General features: G+C 41.9%; 2 protein-coding genes across 11 annotated transcripts; both read left to right on the top strand.

Annotated features, from left to right (window-relative positions):
* The first annotated feature begins 278 nt into the window (after positions 1–278).
* LOC109751680 (putative disease resistance RPP13-like protein 1) lies at positions 279–8,209 on the top strand. 7 transcript variants are annotated; one of them, XM_020310571.4, is made up of 12 exons: positions 279–326; positions 418–484; positions 643–5,090; positions 5,184–5,314; positions 5,590–5,752; positions 5,920–6,018; positions 6,325–6,535; positions 6,622–6,687; positions 6,776–6,949; positions 7,043–7,207; positions 7,305–7,624; positions 7,724–8,209. In XM_020310571.4, the coding sequence occupies exon 3, from the start codon at positions 663–665 to the stop codon at positions 5,082–5,084; it is 4,422 nt and encodes a 1,473-aa protein (XP_020166160.3). In that variant the 5' UTR covers positions 279–326; positions 418–484; positions 643–662; the 3' UTR covers positions 5,085–5,090; positions 5,184–5,314; positions 5,590–5,752; positions 5,920–6,018; positions 6,325–6,535; positions 6,622–6,687; positions 6,776–6,949; positions 7,043–7,207; positions 7,305–7,624; positions 7,724–8,209. The 7 variants fall into 7 exon arrangements, with proteins under 7 accessions (XP_020166160.3, XP_073363756.1, XP_020166159.3 ...); XM_073507655.1 differs by having other exon boundaries at positions 6,109–6,535; positions 7,731–8,209; XM_020310570.4 differs by having other exon boundaries at positions 6,109–6,535.
* Positions 8,210–12,990: 4,781 nt separating this feature from the next.
* On the top strand, positions 12,991–19,464 carry LOC109751687 (uncharacterized). 4 transcript variants are annotated; one of them, XM_073507658.1, is made up of 6 exons: positions 12,991–16,939; positions 17,091–17,483; positions 17,605–17,713; positions 18,102–18,332; positions 18,413–18,608; positions 18,711–19,464. In XM_073507658.1, exons 1-2 carry the CDS (start codon positions 14,425–14,427, stop codon positions 17,441–17,443), a joined length of 2,868 nt encoding a protein of 955 aa, XP_073363759.1. In that variant the 5' UTR covers positions 12,991–14,424; the 3' UTR covers positions 17,444–17,483; positions 17,605–17,713; positions 18,102–18,332; positions 18,413–18,608; positions 18,711–19,464. The 4 variants fall into 4 exon arrangements, with proteins under 4 accessions (XP_073363759.1, XP_040257171.1, XP_040257172.1 ...); XM_040401237.3 differs by having other exon boundaries at positions 17,605–18,332; XM_040401238.3 differs by having other exon boundaries at positions 17,091–17,713.
* The last annotated feature ends 1,829 nt before the right edge of the window (positions 19,465–21,293 follow it).

Here is a 21,293-nt window from a genome sequence, read left to right as displayed (position 1 = left end):
ACCTTGCAGCTGCTGGTATCTGGTGAGAAAAAATAGAAAGACTTCGTTTATCATACGTCGTCTATCCCTGCATCAGGTCAGAGGATGGCCTTCAACGGCTTGGGCCCCTCATCTATGTTTTTAAATCTGTGTGACAAGTGCAGCTAGCCCAGTGATACTAGTAAATCACTCTTAGTGCGCCTCCGCCCCTTGCTCGCCCCTCCCTGGTCCTGCTGCTCTTCTCTTCGCCTCGCCGGCCATTTCCTCGCCCTCTCTCCTGTTACCGCGGCGACAGTGGCTCCTGGATCTGGACCAGCGATACAGCCGCCGGACAGCTGGTGCTACAGGTACCAAACTCAGATCTCCCTCTCTCTTTCCCTTTCTCTCTCCCTGTATGTTAAGGTGCTCCTGCAGGCCTGACTGGCAGACCTTTTGCAGCTAGCTAGGCCTCCCCAGCAGCCGGCAACTCGGCATCCATCACCGGCGCCTGGTGCACGCATAAAACGTAAGTACTACATACTCCTCTCCTTCAGTGTGCAGCTAGCCTATACTCTTCTCTTCAGTATCTTTTCTAGGATGTCCTTTTATTAGTGACGACAAATCAGTGCATGCATATATGTACCAATAATTGGATTCCCCTTTTTGGCTAATGCATCGATGCAGGTCGTACATCCCTGCATCAGATGGGGATGTATGCGGCGCTCCGCGTGGCGCAATGGGTGGTGGGCAAGGCGCTAGCCCCTGTTGCCGACGGCGTGCTGGGGGCTTGGGCAGCCACCAAGAACTTTGGTCCCAACGTCGAGGCCCTCAGCACGGAACTACTGCTCGTGAAGGCCACGCTTGAGCAGGCTGCCCACAAGGAGCTCGGAGGCCCGGCAATGGAGATGCTGCTTCAGAAGTTGCAGGACTCGGCACACAATGCCGAAGACTTGCTTGACGAGCTGGACTACTTCCGCATTCACGACGAGCTCCATGGCACGTATGATGCTGCCGACGAGCACGGCAAGGGTTGCGTCCGCAACCTTGCCCTCAATGCTCGCCACACCGCCAAAGCTGTTGGCAAACTGGTCAACTGTTGTGCTTGGCAGCGCGCTAAGCGCCCGCAGAGGTCACACAACAATTCCTCGACACCAAACACCAATCAGGAGGTCAGCGGATGCATGCCCAAGCTCAGTAAACTCCTCCCTTGCTCATCCTCCCCACATCCGCATGTTGGTTATGACGATCGTGGCAATGAGCAAGAAACACCAAAGCTTGAGTTTAATAGGGTTGATTTCTCTCAAAGGATGAAGGATATTGTAGAGAAACTGCAGCATATGCGGAATGAGATTAACAAGATTCTGCAGGGTTCTGCCCCTAAAACTGTCCCAGACATTGCCCAGGGTCGTCCTATCACCAAAGGTCGAATTGATGAGCCAAAACTGTATGGGAGGGACCGTGTCATGAAGAGCATCATGGATGATATCACCAAGGGTCAATACTGTGACAATGGTCTAACCGTGCTTCCGGTTGTTGGTCCGGGAGGAATGGGTAAGACAACTCTGATACAACACATATATCACAACGGACAAGTGCAGAATCATTTTCCAGTCACTATTTGGATATGTGTGTCAGTCAAGTTTGATCTGGAAAAAGTGCTAGGACAGATTAAAACATGTATTCCTAAAGTTAAAGATGAAAAAGAGGGCAGTACAACAGAAGAGTTGATTGAACAAAGATTAAAATCTACAAAGTTCTTACTTGTATTGGATGATATATGGAAGATTAGTAATGGGGATGACTGGGGAAAATTATTGTCGACACTCAATAAATCAGAGGAAAAGGGTTCCATGATTCTGGTCACAACTCGGTTTGAAGCAATAGCACAGAAGGTTGAAACACCTTGCCAGTCAATAAAGCTGGATGGTTTAGAATCTAGAGAGTTTAGAAAGTTATTCCTTGCATTTGTCTTTGGTGATGAGCAATATCCAAGGGATAAACAATTTTTGCTTGAGACCGGAGATAAGATAATGGAAAAACTAAAGGGCTTCCCTCTTGCAGCAAAAACGGTTGGTAGATTACTGAGTAAAGACCTTAGTTTGAGTCATTGGAAAAGGGTCCTAAAAAGTAAAGGATGGGAGAAGCAGACCGATGACAATGCAATTATGCCTGCCTTGAAGCTTAGCTATGACTTTCTTCCTTTCCACCTGCAACAATGTTTTGCCTATTCTGGATTGTTTCCTGAAGATTACAGTTTCAGAAGTGACGAGCTGATCAGTCTATGGGTCGGACTAGATATTTTGATACCCAATGGGCAAGACCAAATATTTGAAGACATAGGTCTGAGCAATTTAAATGAGTTAGTCATCCATGGATTTTTCAGAGAAGAGAAAACTAAGTATGGTCTGCGTTATGTTATACATGACCTGCTGCATGATTTGGCATTGAAGGTTGCATCCCATGATTGTCTCAGTTTACGTCTCCTTGAAGTTGGATCAATGGAAATTCAGCCATCCATCCGTCACCTGTCTATAATCACAGATAACTATGTTGCAGTGCCTGGTGAAAAATTGAAGAGTGAATGGGAAGAATTGAATACAAGATTTAAGGTTGAAGATTTGCAAACATTGATGTTATTTGGAAAAAGGGGTGAAGGTTTTGTCAAGATATTTGGTGATTTTTTTGGGGAAGCAAATGCTCTTCGTGTTCTTCATTTGCCCAGCATGCTTTATCCTGTGGAGTCCATGTTGCCTAACTTTTCACGACTTCTTCACCTACGATACCTATCTCTAGGTACAAAGGTGAGGCGGATGCAAATACCACTTAGCATCTCTAAATTTTATCATTTAAGGATTTTAAATCTTGAGTCATGGGATGGTAGTCGTGATTTACCCGAAGACATGAGCAACCTTGCCAAACTGTGCCATTTTTATGTCCCAATTGATGGTCAGCTTCATTCTGATATTTATAATGTGGGTAAACTTAAACTCTTAGAAGAGTTAAAGGTATTTCAAGTCAATAAAAAAAGTGAAGGGTTTGAACCAAAGCAACTAGAGCACTTGAACAAGCTAAGGGAGCTTGGCATGTACAATCTTGAGAAGATAGATACAACAGAAGAAGCAGCTCACGCAAAACTGATGGAGAAAAAATACTTGAGGAGGTTAACATTGTGCTGGCATAGTGATCAATCTAATGTTGAGCCTGGTGTGGAAGCAGCGGTTCTTGAGAGCCTTCAACCTCATGGAGATCTTCAAGTGTTGTGCATTAGAGGCCACGGAGGCCCTTCTTGTCCAACATGGCTGGGTGATGGGTTCGCTGTTGAAGCTCTACAATCTCTTTATCTATATGGTGTTTCTTGGGAAGTTTTCCCTTCTTTAGGGAAGGCATGGGACCTTCGTGAATTATGGTTTGAGGATATTGCCAGACCAAAGGAGTTTATCATAGAGAAAAGCTTTTGCATGTTAACAAAGCTTAAACTCATTGGCCTTGGAAGTTTCGAAAAATGGGTTTACCCAGCTGAACGAGAGTCTTCCGTTGGTGGAGACTTGTTGCTACCCGATTCTTATATGTTCCCTCTTTTGCAAGTGCTGGTTATTAGAGATTGCTTGAAACTCCTGGGATTGCCTGTCTCAAACCACATTGTTTCCCCATATTGGTTTCCGAAACTACAAGAGCTTGAGGTACTCAACTGTCCAGAATTCTCGTCAGCGATTCCCGTCTCCTGGACTGAAAGTCTGCATCGTGTCATGATAGATCGTGTAAAGCTACTAGTGATGTTAGAGTACTCAAAATCATCCAATGGAGTAGAACTGAAAATTGTTGGAAAGGGTGATATGCATAGCTTAGACCAAGTGTTAGTCTTCAATAAAGAAACATGTCTTGAGAAGCTGACACTCTTTAGCTGCCCACCTCGGGAGTTGAAGCACGTTGTGATGCTAACCTCACTGAAGACATTAACTGTACAATGTTCAGACAGTCTGGTTGGACCACTAGAAGGCCAGGGTGGTGTGGAATGGCAGCTCCCTGTTGAGCATATCATGATCTCGCGCTTAAATGGTAATAGCAGTAAGGAATTGACACAGCTCCTCCCCCACCTCCCAAAGCTCTCCAAATTGGAAATAAGGTTTTGTAAAAACATAAAACAACTGGTAGTGGGGGTGGATCTGCAACAAACAACATCAGCAGTATCAGAGACGGAGGAAGATGAAATAACAGCAGCAGAAGAAGAAGAGGATCAAGGGGTGCTGCTCATCCCAACTCATCTCTTTGACTCACTGCAGGAGTTGGTCATCGTGAAATGCCGAGGGATGGTCCTAGTGGACCCGCCAACTCTTGTTTCTGGTGGAGGATGGCTCCAAGCCATGCGGTCCCTCCAGAGATTAAGAATGCAGTTTTCCCTGAAGTTTCTATCCACCTTCTCATTTTCCCATTATTTATTTCCTTCCTCCCTGCAGTTCTTGGAGCTTTCATGTGTGAAAGGCATGAGGACACTGGAGCCCCTCTCAAACCTCTCCTCTCTTATCAGATTAGAATTATGGCATTGCGGAGAGGATCTGAAATGTCTGGGCTTGCTGTCTCTTCTTACCACTGGGGGCCAGCTCAAAAAATTAAGAGTCTTTGGCAGCCCTGGATTCTTTGCTGGTTGGGATCCCAATCCCAAAAGTGCTTTGGAGGACGTTGAAGGAAAAGACCAGCAACCACAACTTGTTTCATCCACACTACGGGAGCTCTACACAGATGATGTCGCAGGACATCTTGCTGCACCCATCTGCAGCTTCCTCTCTTCCTCCCTCACCGAGCTGGAACTTCATGGGGATGGGTCTGAATGGATGGAGCTCTTCAGCAAGGAGCAAGAGGACGCCCTTCAGCTCCTCTCCTCCCTCCAACAACTTGAGTTTCATAGTTTCCACAAGCTTCAGCAACTCCCTGCAGGGCTGTGCAACCTTACCAGCCTCAAAAAATTAACAATCCTTGACTGTCCAGCCGTCTCGTCATTGCCCAACGATGGCCTCCCCAAATCACTGCAAGAGGTAGATGTCAGATTGTGCCGCAGCCAAGAGCTAACACAGCAGTGCAGGGGGGTGTTGGGAACCATCCCAAAAATCAGAAGAAAAATAAACAGCTGATCCAAGGTAACGCAAACATACTTTCTTGTGTTTTTCCACTTTGCCCTTTCCCTGCAATCCTGATTGATAACACTGCATTTATTCCTGTCCAATTTGCAGGGCTTTGCCTTGGAGTTCCCTGTACATTCTTCTAGCCTTTTAGTGCTCTGCTCTTTCCGTACATACACATTTGCCGCATGCAAGACATGAGGGTCTTGTGGCTGCTGTCTTCCTTCCTGTACAAATATCTGGTGTGTACATCTGAACTGGAACTTTACTCTGTTGTACCTTATTAACTAAATCAACTTCGACTTATACTTGCTGTAAAAAACATATCCATGTATACTCCTGCTATATTAGATTTCCGTTTTTTTTGTCAGTGGTACTGTAAGCATTTAATATTTGTTTCTTAATGCCCCTAGTCCCTAGTCTTTTCCTGAGAAAGAAAAACGTAATTATCAGCCAGTGCCTTCTGCAAGTCTCTCTTCTTTTCTTCCTAGATGATTTGTTTTGTTTCTCTGTGCAGGTGCGATCTTATAGGCTTCGTCATACTTTGCATTTAAATTCAGATTATTTTCATCATCAAGACGTGCTAGTCTGCTTCCCTATTTTGGGTGTCATGGTCAAAATATCACTATGGCATAAGTATGGAATAAACTGGGCTTTGGGGTCAAGCTGCTGATATTAAGGTTATCAGTTTTTCAGACACTTCTACGATGCTGTCATTACAAGTGTTTTTGCATTCCTAATTTCTGCTGGATTGCTGTTCAGGTTGTTCTTGTGTTTCTTTGTGTTTACATTTGTCTAAAACTCATGAAGACTTGAGGGTGTTTACATTTCTGAGATTGCTGTTCAGTTTTAAGGTTTGCCCAGCCCAAGGACAGTGTCTTTTAAAGGCTTCAGAAGATCTCTTTCCAGGCACTACTTGTCAACAACAGACTGGCAGAGCTGCTCAGTAAGTTTGCGAATTGACCAGAATCTGTACATCATATGGCATCGTACAATATTTGTTTCCACATATTATTTATCATATTATCCTTTGCAGATCTTATCAATCTGTAATCTTGGCAAATATCCCAACGTTGTCTTGGGGATCATTTGTATTTCAAGTTATAGGGAAGTTATCGTTTTATTGCTTAGTAAATTACCGAACTGGCCAAAACTCAAAGGATAATTAGGCACAGTCCTTTTAATCTCCTGTTTTAATTGGGCACATAGTGTCAGAAGCTCACCTGAATTACGATATTACTTTGGATTTCAGCAGGCACAGGTCGAACAGCCAGAGTGGGAGTGTGCAACTTTATTTGCCAAAGTACTCAAAGTTGGAGGTAAAACTGGTGGATGGCACCAGCCTAACTGTTGCAGTCGTTGCCAATGGTATCCCCCAAGGCACAGATCAAGTTGCTGTTGCAGGAAATATTCCGAAGGTGGCCTGTGTCTGCAGCATTGTGCAAGAGAAATACCAAGTTCAGGTCTATATATTCAGATCTGCTTCATTTTAATCGCATGGAGGGATGTTGCTTTTTGTACTCAACTAACAAGCAACTCCTCTGTGCAGGTCACGATGACAAACAAGTAAGATGCAGCCGACAACCTTCTATTACTGAAAACCGGCACTGCAAAGGCAAGCAGGAGATTATGGATGCCTGTACTCTGAGTAGGGGGGACATTATGTACAACCAGCTAATGGAATCGCTGGTTGAATTTCACAGGTGCGACTCACTGGAGAAGCTTTAGATGCCGCTGAAGAGTTCAGGGCACCGAAAGTAAGACTGTACTCACGCTTCCCATCAAGATCGGCACGCAAGGACTGCTACCTGCACACCTACTTGACGACTCCAGCAATTGGTGTACACAAAACAGTGCAGAACGTTTGTTCGTGCGAGGTAACTAGGCCCTTGTTCTTATCAGATTAGCCAACTTGAAACCATTATTCAGAATCGGCTGCCAACAAGGGTAATGAATTGACTTGTAACCAGTCCGCGGAGTAACCGGAGCCGTGCTAAGGAAGAAAAAGCAGAAACACTGCCTAGTCTCCAGAAGAAGCGTAGCTTGTGGTATATCTGAAGCCTGTGAGCCTTGTGATGTCACTCAGAAATTGCTGCGATGAGTACATCATTCACATTCATACCCTGTGTGCGATGGTTAGTATTTCGGCCATTCAGTATTTGTTTAGTACGTGCAAAATATTCTGACCTTGAGGAACCATGCCAATTACTTGCACATCTCCCTCCTTGTCAGGAATAAGCAGACTGCATCATCTTCTGAAGAAACGACACTTGTCATGCTGTTAACTGAAGAAATCGACACCCAGCTGTTATCTTCATCCAACGTATCTGAAGACTGGAACCATCGCTATTTGAGTTACCTTTTACTGTCTACTTGCTCACCTGCCTTACTTTAGCGTTAAAGTTAAGATTACCTTTCACTGGTTGTAATGGGTATAAAACCTTTCCCGGATCTATCTGGGAGCCCAGGAGCTCATCTTCCTATTAATTGGGTCTCTGTCCACTCCTTTGCTGCTGCTTTGGCTGGCAGGCAGATGTAACATGGAACGGACGGTACGTACCTGCCCGGCTTGCTTCAGTTGTACTCCCTCCGTAAACTAATATAAGAGCGTTTAGATTACTATTTTAATGATCTAAACACTCTTATATTAGTTTACAGAGGGAGTATTCCAGAAATCCTATTCCACGCTCCGATCATCGCAAAAATAAGGCAGTGAAGTCCCAAGGTATCGTCACCAAAGAGGAGAGGAGAGGAGATGAGCATCATTCACTGCACTCTGCGCCATCAAGCAGCCGAAGACGCTCTTCTTCTTTGCCATCAACTGCATGATCATGTTCTTGTGCTCCAGACTCTGTAGCAGCAGTATTTGTCGATCGTCGCTGGGAAGATGACCAGGTTGGTAGTGGTGTATGGAATGGGCGCAGAGCAGAATCATCCAATTCCAATCCACGCTTGCCTTCAGGCCTTCATGCAGTTGGTAAACCTGTGATTGTCGTACAGACTCAAGTTTCTGTCTTGAAGTGTAAGTATAATCATGAAAAAAAGGCAAGGAGAAGATGATTGGTGTTCACCACATGCTTATTAGACATCTATGTGTATATTATCATTGCCATCATCTGATAAAACATTCTCTATCACATCCTTTGTTTACGTCCCGAGTTATAATAACGGCGCACTTTCCCTTCTAGTTACACTGAACGTGCTCTGTTATTTACTCTGTTTTTCAGCTCTTTGATTTTCCCGACAGTTGCTGCTCGATCGCCAAAAGCAGAGCTTAATTAGTTTTCAGCGATGCAAAGGTTGCCTGGAAATTTCTTCCTTTGCAAAAGTGCAGAGAAACTTTTATAACTTAAGTAATAGTACTATGTGAGTGATGTATCAGTCGCAGAGTTCGGAATTTACCCTTTTTTTTTATAGGGAAGTTCGGAATTTACCTGACGATGTACGAGTTGCAGTACACTGGGCCTGACTGACTGGCCCAGTGTACGTGATGTGCGGCCACCATGTAGAGCGATTCGGCAACAATATTCACTCCACTACAGTGGACCTCTCGGTCGACGCCATGGACATGTTCTAGTGCCACAGATGCTCGGTCACGCTACCAAAAAACGTAGCGAAAAGATTCTCTTCTGTTTTTTTAATGGAAAACATGCATTGTGATATACTCCTAGCTCTAGAAACACTACACAAAGTTACCTCAAAGCATACAACATGTGTAGTTTCGCATCTACTACTACCTCTGTTTTCAAATGTACAAGACATTTCTACATTTTGAAACAGAGGGTGTACTTAATTTTCAAAAGAGAAGGAAAACTCGTATCTAGCCTTTTTTAAAAGAAACTGCTTATCTAGTTGAAATCAAGAATAGTTTCTAAATAAATTCTTGATTTTTTTTCTATTTTTCCAAAAAAATTCAGATCCATGAACACTTTTTAAATTTGTGAGAAAATAAATAAATTCATGATTATTTTCAAATTCGTCAAAATTTTATCAATTTCGTGCACATTTATGAAATTCTTGAACATTTTTAAATTTATGAAATTATTCAAATCCAAAAATATTTTATTTAAATTCGTAAATCTTTTTTTGAATTAATGTTTTTCAAAAAAGTTAACGGTCGACCGAGCGAACGAATTGGAGGGAGCGAACAAAGCATGGAGCCATGACCGAGCGAGTAAAGCGCTGCATGTGTGTTCTTCTCGACACGCACGTAGGAGGCTGCGTGTCAAAAGTTCATGATTTTGGAATTGTATGCAAATTCCAAAAAAAGTTCATGAATTCCAAAAAAAAATTGATTCAAAATATGATTGTGGTGAATTCAAAAAAAAAATGTTCACAAAATAAAAAGATTCTTGTTAATTAAAAAACCTTGATGTATTCAAAAACTTGGATACAAAATATGTTCGTTAATTCAAAACATGATCCCCAACTACAAATATGTTCACGTATTTGAAATATGATTGGGGTGAACTCAACAAATGTTCATGAATTCAGAAAATGTTTGTGAATTCAAGAAATGTTTATGAATCCTAAAACAACTCGGTGATTCAAGAATGATTACAAATTCAAAACAATTGTGAATCATAAAATGTTTGCTGAGAATTGAAAATATATTTGCGGCAAATTGAAAAACTGATCACGTGCTAAAAATCTGCTTGTCACTAATTTAAAGAAATCTCGAATACAATATATATTTGTGAGAAATTGAAAAATATTGGAAAATTCTAAATATGTTTGCGGATAATTCAAAAAATATTGAAAAATTAAATATATGTTTGTGGCGAATTCACTAAAATGTTTGTAAATTAAAAATATGATCACAAGTTCACAACGAATTCAAAAGATTGCCACAAATTACAAAAAATGTTGAATGCAAGAAATGTTCGTGTATTCATAGAATGTTCATGGAATAAAATAAATGTCCAGGAACTCAAAAAATGTTTGTGAATTCAAAGCAAGTTGATAAACTTCAAAAATAATCATGAATTGAAAAGTTTTGTACATTTATAAAATGTATAATGAATTTAGAAAATAAAAATAAAAGAAATAAAATAAAAAGAGGAAGAACGGAAGAAAACCAGAGATTTAAAACCGATCAAGTTAATCAGAAAACCAATTGAGAAAGCACAAAATAAAAGAACAGAAAAAACCATCTAGAAGCATTCCAAAACCAATGGTGGAAGCTTCCCAAGAAAGAATCAGCCGCTCAGAAGCGCTTCACGCTCTAACGCTTCGATAGAAAGGAAAAACGAGTGATTGAGCCGACCCAGTCGTGTAAGTGATCAATAGAATATGGCTTGCAACGAGCGATATATATCACTGCGAAATCATTGATTAAGGGGTATCCCTCAACAAAGGCCACTTTTATCCTTTTTAGGTTGCAACAAATGATGCACTAGTTTTTTTGTAGATTCGTTTATTCAAAACATTTTATTTCTTAAACCGTCGTTCAAATCTAGAACCGTTTTAATTATTGGATTTCCCGCTTTGAGATTTTTGTAACTAGATCTCATGTTAAAAGGTTTCGACGAACTTTTTTTCATGAAAAACTGGAAATAAAATATGATCCAGAAGCATGGTTTTTCCCACCTTTTTCCCCCTTTTTGAAGGCAAAATGGTGTCTCTCGCGGAAGCAAATTTGTGCCTCCGCGAGAAGCAAACTTGTGCCTCTAACGGAAGCAAAAAAAAAAATTTCCCCTTTTCGTGCCTCTCATGGAAGCAATCTTGTGCCTCCACTTCAAGCATATATATATATATATATATATATATATATATATATATATATATATATATATATATATATATATATATATATATATATATATATTACCCTTTTCGAGAGGCACGACTATGCCTCCCTCAGATGCAAACCTATGCCACCATGAGAAGCAAATTTGTGCCTCTCGTGAAAACAAAAAAAAATTGTTTTTCCCTTTCCAAGAGGCACAACTGTAGAGGCAAAAAACAAAATCACATTTTTTTTCTTTCCGATAGGCATAACTCTATCTCTCGCGGGAGCAAATATGCGTCTCTCACATAAGCAAAAAAAGTTTGTTTTTCCCTTTTTGAGAGGCACAACTATGCCTCTCACGGAAGCAAATATGTGCCTCGACGAGAAGCAAATATGTGTCTCTCGCTAAAGCAATAAAAACATGATTTTTCGCGTATAATTTGTGCCCACTAATTGTGAATGGTTTTAGAAAGTTGTCATATGACCATGGAAATTTAACTACACCACCATGTTGAATTCTTCACCTTTTTGCCATGGAAAAATGTACCTTTTCATTTTGTCATGGTAAATTTGCATTAGTTACACGGCAAATTTTATCTGTACCGACATGGAAGTTCTTCACTTTTTTGCCATGGCAAAATGTACCTTTTCTTTTTGCCACGGCAAATTTACAATCGTTACCATGGCAAAATTAATTTTTTGCCATGGCAAATGTACATGTCATAAATTGTTCTTTTTTACACACGCGGCAAAATTTTCATACAAACATGAAAATTTTAATTGAAGTACCATTGCAAATTTTATTATGAATCTGCCATGTTAATTCGTTGTTCATAACTTGTTCTTTTCTTACACACACGACAAATTTCTCAACCGAACATGGAATTTTTAATTAAAATAGCATGGCAATTCTTTGTTCGTAATTTGTTCTTTTTTTACATGCACGGCAAATTCCTCAATGAAACATGGAATTTTTAATTGAAATACCATGGCAATTTTTTATTAAGAATCTGCCGGCAATTATTTGTACATAAGTTGATTTTTTTACATGCATGACAAATTTCTCATACAAACATGATAGTTCTTATTTTCTCTATGTACCATGCCATTTTTTAGAAAACAACATTCTTAATTGGTTTGCCACGACAACTTCCTAAATTTGCCATCTTTTTCAAAAAAAATGACAAAACCCTTAAATTTGCCATGTTGTGTAATTTATAAGAGCATAATGGCATGCATCTGCGTAAGCATCATCGTAATTTTATACACAATTGTCATGTTCTTTGTAATTAACATCATGAAAACTTAGTGTCATGGTAATTTTTGCACACAACTTGTTCTCACTTAAGCATGGCAAGCTTAGTTTATGGATCATGGCAAAATTGTTTTTTTCTGGACTATAGCAAATTTAGTTTATGCATCATGCCAAAATTAGTTTAGTGGATCATGACAAATTTATCGCACTTTTTACCATGGCAATTCTGATTTTTTGCATCAGGGAAAAATTATTGTATATGACTTTGTCATTTTTTATTCCATAGACCTTGCCAAATAATCTCATATTTTTTCCATCTAAATCTTACAAACATGTTTCTTTCTTAAAAAAATACAATTCCATGCACATTTTCCACCTTAATTTTAGTAATTAGACCATGGTAACAGGTGGTGAAAATTTTATCAGCATACAAAATAAATTAATTATACCATGGAGATTTTAGTAATTAGATGATGGCAAAATACATGGGAATGCTCACATGGCAATATTTTATACCTGTCAAATGGCAATTTCAGAAAAAGTGAAAAATAACAAAGAACAACAATTTTCCTGTCAATAGTGGAACCATACTTCACATCGGCACATGAATATTTTGCTTATCCCCAAAGTATTAAAATTTGCTACTTATTTGGTAGAGATCATAGTTTATTGCATGGAAGACATTTTACCCGGCCCCGAAAAATTTAGTTCCTTCCTCCTCTGCTCTCTGCTTTGCTCCCGACGACAGCGGGGACGGCGACGGCGCGGAGACGCCAGACGGCGGGCAAGGGCGAAGGCGCATCGCCTTGGGGCTGCTGTGTTCCACTCCGCAGCCGGCATGGCCGCCTCTCCTTCCGTCGCTGGAGCTGGAAGCAAGCGTCGCAGGCTCAGGTCAGCTTCCACCAACCCGCCTGCCCGCCAAGTGCTTGCGTTTATGCCCACAAGATTCGTTCCGCTGTGACCTGCCTAGTTCTAGTACGTAGTACTGTAGACAATGACCAGCCAACAAGTCACTTTGCGAGCGCGAGAGGGATCCCTCTCGCGCTCGCTTGCTTCAGTGGTTTGACATCCGGCCAGGTCCAGTCGCTTTCGACTCCCGCCGGCAGCACCCGCTACGGATGCCAACCTATCTACGATCTAGTTCTAGTGTGAATACTTTGGGCCACCTCTTAATTTCCTCTTGCCTGCTTCCATCAGCCCAGCAAGGCATGACGCAGCCTTTTTGATGCTCCTGTGCTGTACCCACACTCGAATCAACCAATGCATCCATCTGTTCCGGTTCCAATTCGGTGAGAGTATAATCAACCAACAACTCGGGAGCAGAGCAGGACACGCAAACGAGCGCTAACCAACCGACCTGTCCATGATGTTTTGCTACCATGTTAGTCTCACAGTGCCTAAATTCTTTTTTTTTGTATGCGGATTCTATAAAAGTTCTCAAAATAGTAGGCATATAATTCTAGGTTTTCTTAAAACATTTACAATTTCCCGAAAGAATTTACAGTGAGATTACAAGGAATTAGTATCATGGATTATTAGTCATCCTCTTAAAAATTGAAATTTGGAAAAGTAGCAAGCGTCATAAAAACAGATATATTTTTCGGTTATGAACGGAAAATCAATGTCTAGTCTATATATTTTACGTGGATACAGTTTGTTTTCGTTACATTAGCGGTTCAGAGTTCAGAGTAATAGAATTTCCACGTGTATCAACCATATATCACTCACTAGTCCGGCACAGCAGTGTAAAATCAAACGGAGAGAAGTCTATCTGCCCCGGTGACCTTTTAGCATGACAAAGCAGTGTAAAATCAAATGGAGAGAGGCCTATCTGCCCCGGTGACTTTTCAGCACGGCACGGCAGTGTAAAATCAAACAGTGACAGGCCTATCTGCCCGGGTGACTTTTCGGCACGGCACAGCAGTGTAAAATCAAACGGAGAGAGGCCTATCTGCCCGGGTGACTTTTCACCACGACTTGTCCGCCTCGATCGGGATTTACCAGTCCAAAAATCTACTCCCCCAGCTCAAAATAGATAAATCTATTTTACGTGGACACAGTTTGTTTCGATCGGGTTTTGCCAGATACAGTATTTTTTTGGAAATCAAACTGTGGACGCGACCAGTCCCGTATGATTACCATTCCACGCAGCATACGACGATCGACGCACGGATGGAATCTCGTCACCGTCTTCCTCCTCCCCCGAATCCATGGGAATGCTAGTCCCTCTAGTCGTACGCGGAGCTGTCTCTCGCATCCCCTCCGGGCCCCATGGTGAGAGGTACGCCAATACATATGCACCTCTATAAGAAGAGACTCCCCATCGAGCTCCACCGGCACAAAACAAATAACCTACTCCAGCTGCCATGCGACTAGCCATGGAGACCTCCCCTCACCTAAAGCTCGTCTCGCTCGTTCTCCTGCTAGCCTCGTTTTCCCATGCCATTGCAGCAGCACCCCCATCTCTCCTGGAAGAACAGGCTGGTGCCCTCCTTGCCTGGAAAGCCACCATACGTAGCCCCCCAGCCCAGCTGCAGTCCTGGGGAAGCAACACCACATGGCCATGCACCTGGTATGGCATCAAGTGCGGCAAGAACCAAGCGGGGCACCAGGAGGTCATGATCACCGAGATATCTCTGCGGGGTTTGCGGCTGAGAGCGGCGTTGGAATCCCTCAATTTCACGGCGTTGCATACTCTCACGAGTATCCGACTCCCGTACAATCAGATAAGGGGCCCCTTTCCACCCACTTTAGCATCATCTTTGCCAAACCTGCGACACCTAATGCTTGCAGGAAATAAAATCTTTGGTGAAATACCAAGGCAAATTAAACACCTAGAGAGCCTAGTGGGGCTGAACTTGTCAAAGAACCACCTATCCGGTCCCATCCCTAGTGAACTAAGCTCTCTAAAGAAGCTTGCCAAGTTAGATTTTTCCAACAACCACCTCACAGGCCCCATTCCAAAAATTCTATGGAATTGTACTCAACTCACTATCTTGTACCTATGGGATAACCAACTTTCCGGGAGCATTCCACAAGAACTAAGTTACCTAGTGAATCTAGAATTATTGGATCTTGGCACAAACAAACTCACGGGTTCCATCTCCAACACCTTTGGAAATTTGACCAAGCTCACTGCCTTATACCTCGATGGTAATTGGTTCTCCGGTCATGTTCCACGAGAAATTGGCACCTTAATGGATCTCAGATATCTACAATTTTATGATAACAATCTCTCTGGCCCCTTACCACCTGAATTGTGTGCTGGAGGTATGCTCAAGAGATTAATTGCATTTGACAACAATCTCAATGGACCTCTTCCATCAAGTTTGGTGAACTGTAGAAGCCTAGAAAGAGTCCGCCTTGAAAGGAATCAAATAGAAGGAGATATTTCTGAGATGGGGGTTTATCCAAATCTGGTCTACATGGATATGAGCTCAAATAATTTGTTTGGTCAGCTATCTTATCACTGGGGGGAATGTCATAATCTTATGACGCTACGCATCTCAAACAACAACCTTACCGGGGAAATACCCGCAAGTATGGGGCAGCTATCTCAACTAGGCTGGCTTGATCTTTCATCAAACAAGCTTGAAGGAGAGCTTCCAAGTGCACTAGGCAATCTAAAAAAATTGTTCAACCTGAGCCTCGGGGACAATTTGCTCCATGGAAGCATTCCGCTAGAAATTGGAGCACTATCCAATATAGAGTTGCTGGATTTGTCATCAAATAACCTAGATGGGTTGATACAAAATTCAATTGAGCATTGTTTGAAGCTTCGCCTTTTGAAGTTGAATCACAATAACTTCGGAGGAAACATCCCTCCTGAGCTAGGGTTATTACGTAGCTTACATGACCTATTGGATTTGAGTGATAATTCATTTACTGGGGCAATACCAAGCCAACTTAGTGATCTGATCATGCTAGATACTCTGAATCTTTCACACAATAAACTTAATGGGTCCATTCCGCCATCATTTCAGAGTATGGAAAGCTTGACATCCATTGACGTATCTTATAATGAACTGGAAGGTCTGGTCCCGGACAGTAAACTCTTCCAAGGAGCTCCAATGCAGCAATTCATGCATAATAAGATGCTATGTGGTGTGGTGAAAGGATTGCCCCCTTGTAGTAGTGCAAATCAGAGCAGAGGGGAAAGGAAAAGATACAAAATACTTGTATTAGCCATTGTTCCTGCTCTGCTATCTCTTGTTCTTGCTGTGATGACATTGATGTTCTGGCATGAAAGGAAGAAAACCAATGCAACTAATGACGATAAAGTAACAAAACAAAAAGTCTTCTCTATCTGGGGTTTTGATGGGGCAAATGTGTTCATGCAAATCGTTGAAGCAACCAACAATTTTAGCGAGATGCATTGCATAGGAACCGGTGGGTATGGATCTGTCTACAAAGCTAGACTTCCAACATGCGAAATATTTGCAGTGAAGAGGATACACGTGATAGAAGATGAGCATTGTGTGAGTGAGACAATGTACAATCGTGAAATTGAGGCATTGGTGCAGATCCGTCATCGAAACATCGTAAAACTATTTGGGTATTGCTCCTCTAACCAAGGCAGGTTCCTTATCTATGAATATATGGAGCGAGGAGACTTGGCGAAAACACTGAAGGATAATGAAAGGGCAACTGAATTGGACTGGACAAGGCGGATACATATTGTGTTGGATGTGGTTCATGCTTTGGCATACATGCATCATGATTGTTCGTCACCAATAGTCCATAGAGATATAACAAGCAACAACATTTTGCTTGATTATGAATTTAGAGCTTGCATCTCCGACTTCGGTACAGCAAAAATTCTCAAACTTTATGGGTGGAATCTCACAAGGCTTGCAGGGACCAAAGGCTATCTTGCCCCAGGTAAAGAAAAATAAAACCTTATCTAGTAGTTTTGTAGTTTTGGCAATACATATGTACGTAGATGTATAGTTTGATGTAATCTAATAATTATGACGAACTTTTGAACCGTTTAGTTGCAACATATGCACTAATTAATTTTTATTAATTGCAGAGCTAGCATATACAGAAAACGTGACGGAGAAATGTGATGTATACAGCTTTGGAGTGCTTGTTTTGGAGCTATTTATGGGATCCCATCCAGGCGATTTGCTCTCATCCCTCTCACCGGCCACCATGAACAATGAACTGTGCCTGCAGGATTTGCTGGACTCTAGGCTAGTGCTCCCAGATGCTGGAATCTCTAGAGATATATACCTCATGCTCACTGTCGCAGTCCGGTGCCTGGAACCGAGTCCATCACGCAGGCCAACCGCGCGACGTGTTGGTGATGAGCTATCTACAATAAAAGCTTGTGAAGATCATGTTGATTATTTGCACGCCGGCATCACATTTCCTGCACTGTAGTGCCTAGCTATAGCTATGGATTGTGAACTCGTATGATGTGGTTTGTTCTCTGCTACCTACCTATTTGCTTAAAAAGTGTCATTTTCTCTTTAACTGGTATATATGGAACTAGCAAACCTGTAGTAAACCGCTTTGATTTGACACTAACATTGTATGAAAAGGCAATTCACTCCTACAAAACAATGCTGCAATGATGGGTCAGAACAAGCTCCGCCGACAGGTTTTGCGCAACCCGCCCGCCCGCCAGGTGCTTGTGTTTTTTCCCATGAGGTTCGTTCCACTGCTATCTTGATACCAATTATTCTTGTATTCATCTTAACTGCTACTGTTTAATGATATTTATTAGCATATAGGATCTTCACAGGAATAGCCTGTATACCATAGCACTCTTTTTGTGAGGCCAATTCAGATCATAGGGAGTAGTAGCAGTCTGAAGGTGTAGCGCAGAATCACTGCTGAAGCCGTGAATTTGTGCAAGTGCATTTTTGAAATTGCAAAACCCCATCAAGGCACTAAGATGCATGATCGCAGCCTATTCATACTTTTGGTTTGCGGTTTTGAATTGTCTGAGACTAAAATCTGTAGTACTGTATTTATTAGAATGTACAGTACAATGGTACATGCTTATCTTTTCCTACATGAACACTCTGTTTGCTAGCTCTGCTACCTGGTGCTTATAAGAGTGCAGGAGATATTGGAAATCTTTCACCAATTACTCAACATCACCAATGTGTGTTCTGGAAATTTGCTACAACTCAATATTGGAAAAAAATGAACGAATTGATCTACGGCACGCAAGAACGGCATGCAAGGACTACTACACACATGCTCGTTGACTCCAGCATTTAATTGATGTACCTAAAACACTGCAGAGGTTCATTCATGCGAGGTAAATAGGCCTCAGTGAAGTGCAACTTTGCAAACCAGCTCCACATTCTTATCAGGTTAACCGACTTCAAAACATTTCAGAACCGGCGTGCAAGGAGGTGATGGATTGATTTGCTACCAGTGCGTGGGATATCTCAAGCCATGCTAAGGAAGAAGCAGACACATTGGTTAGGCTAGCAGGAACATAGCCTGTAGCTTAGGTATATCTGAAGCCTGTCAGCCTTGTGATGTCACTCAGAAATTGCTGTGATGGTTACATCATTCATATCCATACCGGGTATGCGATGGTTTGTATTTCAGTCATTCAGTATTAGTGTAGTAGAAAATATTCTCACACTGACCGGCATGCCAATTACTTACACATCTCCCTCCTTGTCAGGAATCAGACTGCATCATGTTCTGAAGAAATCGACACCCAGCGGTCGGTTGGCACCAAACCGGCCGGGCTCATCGTTGGACTGCTCTGTCTTCATCTAACAGCAACTTACCGCTCCGCCCGTAGTTACGACACAAGGCCACCCTTGATCGCGCATCCAATGAGCAATGAAGACTGGAGCGGACGCAGTTTGAACTATTACCTTTATTTACTGTCTCCTTGTTCACCAGCTTTACTTTATTAGCATCGTTAAAGTTAAGATTACATTTCACTGGTTGTAATTAATGGGTATAAAACCCACCCCAGATCTACCTGAGAGCCCTGGAGCACAAGCATCCTGCTGCTGCTTTGGCCACTTGTTGTCATGTGAGGTGAGGTAACAAGGCCCGGTGAAGTAAAACTCTGCAACAAGCACACCAGCAGACTTGAATCAACCCAGCTGAGCGGCGCCTGCTTGCTGGAGCACGCCGTTGATTGTACACCTCTAAAGGGGCAGGGATGATTGCATCGCAGGTGATTGGTTGTATATCTCTGCAGAATATTGATGTGCTTTTCGATCATACGTGTCTGGTGGAAGATGTGCCTCCCATCGTTGCCGGTGTGCTTCTCTAGTGCTCATTCACGTTGGTGTGTTTCTTGTTAGTTGTTACGGTGACAGGGCCTGTTTTCTTTGTTTTCCCCTAGCGTTGTTGCTCGATCACAAAAACAGAGCTTAATTGGTTTCAGCAATGCAAAGGATGTCTGCAGATTCTCTTTCCTTGTGTTCTGATGATGAAGTCTGAGTTGCATTGCCTGATGGGTCTGAGTTGCATTACCTGATGCTTACGATGTCGATGCCGCGGTCTTTCAGAGCTGCGAGTGCAGGTTCCGTGATGCGCAAGCGGCCACCATGGCGGGGTGGTGTTGTGTGGTGTGTGCCATTGCCAAGGAACACACAGACAGAAGAAGCTCTGTCAGTCTGCACAAGGGTCTGTGTCCTTGAGAGCGATTCGGCGACTGTGCGTGATCAACAACATTCGCTCCACTACTCCCAACTTCTCCTGATGGTCTCGTGATGAACAACTTCTTGAGGTCAACAATCTTTGCCTAGTTTGTTTATTCAGGTGATGAACAAGACGGAGTGAAATGGCAACCCATCTCAGTGGTGTGGATGATACCAATTTGTTTGACATGGCAGCCACCTGTGTGCAACTCGACTGTAATGAACATTGCATGTGTTTTGTTAGGGGAAAGAATGAACATACCATGTTGATTGATTTCCCCTCAAAAACATTATAAGTATTTAAATTTCTTTCTTTGCAGGGGGGTTATAAGTTCAAGCCCACATCTCAAACAACGTCATAACCCACATGCACGCGCAGAAAAGAGGAGACATCCAACTCGTGCGTAGTTGGCCGGCCCAATTAGTGATCCTGCATTTCTTCCGACGGAATTTGGCCTGGTTTTTTTACTTTCGGGGAAATATTATATTTAATATAAAGTACTTCAATTATATTTCTGAAGCTTAAGAAATATTAACGAATTTTCACAGTTTAAAAATCGTTGAGCTAAAATATGTTCATGATTTTTTTTAATCAAATTTTTTAAAAAATGCCCTAGAATTTCAAAATTATCACTAAAATGTAAATAATGTTCTTCAAATTGAAAATATTCGAAAAATCATTTTAAAATCAATTTTACAATAATACTTGTGAAATATGAAAAACAAATGTTCCACTTGTCAGCGTCTATCCTCGAAATCATAAGGCATGTGTTACAGGGAGTCTTGTATTTGCACAAGTCCTCGCTCTACCAGATTTGCTGTTTCTTGCTGAGAAACAGATACATCTCATTTCCCGCAAAAAAAATGTCTCATTCACGCGCTGAACCATAGGATGTAACGCGTCGTGATTTGTGCAGGGACGAACAGACTAGTTCAATTCATGCGTGTGGAACGTTTTTTTTTTTACTTTTTTACTGGCTGTTTAGCACGCAGGCCGTTTTCTCGCACGTTGGGCTATGTGTTATTTTTCGGTGCTTTCTGTCTACATGGCCTTGTTTATCCAGGGCAGTTGTGGGGCAGATCCAATCACTCGGCCGTTGAAATTCGGTGCGTCATGATTCAGATTTTTGTTCAGCTTTGTATTTCTCTTCTTCAATATAAAAAAACAATTTCTATTTCCTACTTTTTGTAAGCAATTGCCAACTTATAAATTATAAGAGTTATTTATTTCCTTGTGTTTCTATTATTCTTACTTTTTTGGTTTTCCTTTTAATAATGACACCAAATGCCAACCCCCCTCTAGTGGAGTGCTTTTTTGGGAGTTTTTTAGTCAAAATTTCCACATGCCAAAGTTTTCAAGCCTGGTGACAACGGCATTTTTCAAATTGTATCGCAACTGCAAGTTTTCAAATGGATCACAACTGCAGTTTTTAAGTTCTGTCCCAATCATTGTTATAGCCGTTAGACCTAGGGTTTTCAAGATTTATGTGGCGGTATTGTTTTTCTCGCGTGATGGGAGGCATGACTCATCTGTACAAGGGTAGTCCATGTGCGTAAGTTTCTACATGGCTCTCTTTGTTTGTACACGGAGCTGGGATATGTGT

Source organism: Aegilops tauschii, chromosome 2 (assembly GCF_002575655.3).
Source record: "Aegilops tauschii subsp. strangulata cultivar AL8/78 chromosome 2, Aet v6.0, whole genome shotgun sequence".
Lineage (NCBI taxonomy): Eukaryota > Viridiplantae > Streptophyta > Magnoliopsida > Poales > Poaceae > Aegilops > Aegilops tauschii.
Note: the sequence above shows the minus strand (reverse complement) of the source record. Positions and strands in the feature narration are given on the sequence as shown.

Excerpts from the sequence above, each read along its gene's own strand:
- LOC109751680 (XM_020310571.4), top strand. The coding sequence starts at position 663 with ATGGGGATGTATGCGGCGCTCCGCGTGGCGCAATGGGTGGTGGGCAAG.
- LOC109751687 (XM_073507658.1), top strand. The coding sequence starts at position 14,425 with ATGCGACTAGCCATGGAGACCTCCCCTCACCTAAAGCTCGTCTCGCTC. Across the intron at positions 16,940-17,090 it reads CAAAGGCTATCTTGCCCCAG|AGCTAGCATATACAGAAAAC; the intron begins GTAAAGAAAAAT and ends TATTAATTGCAG.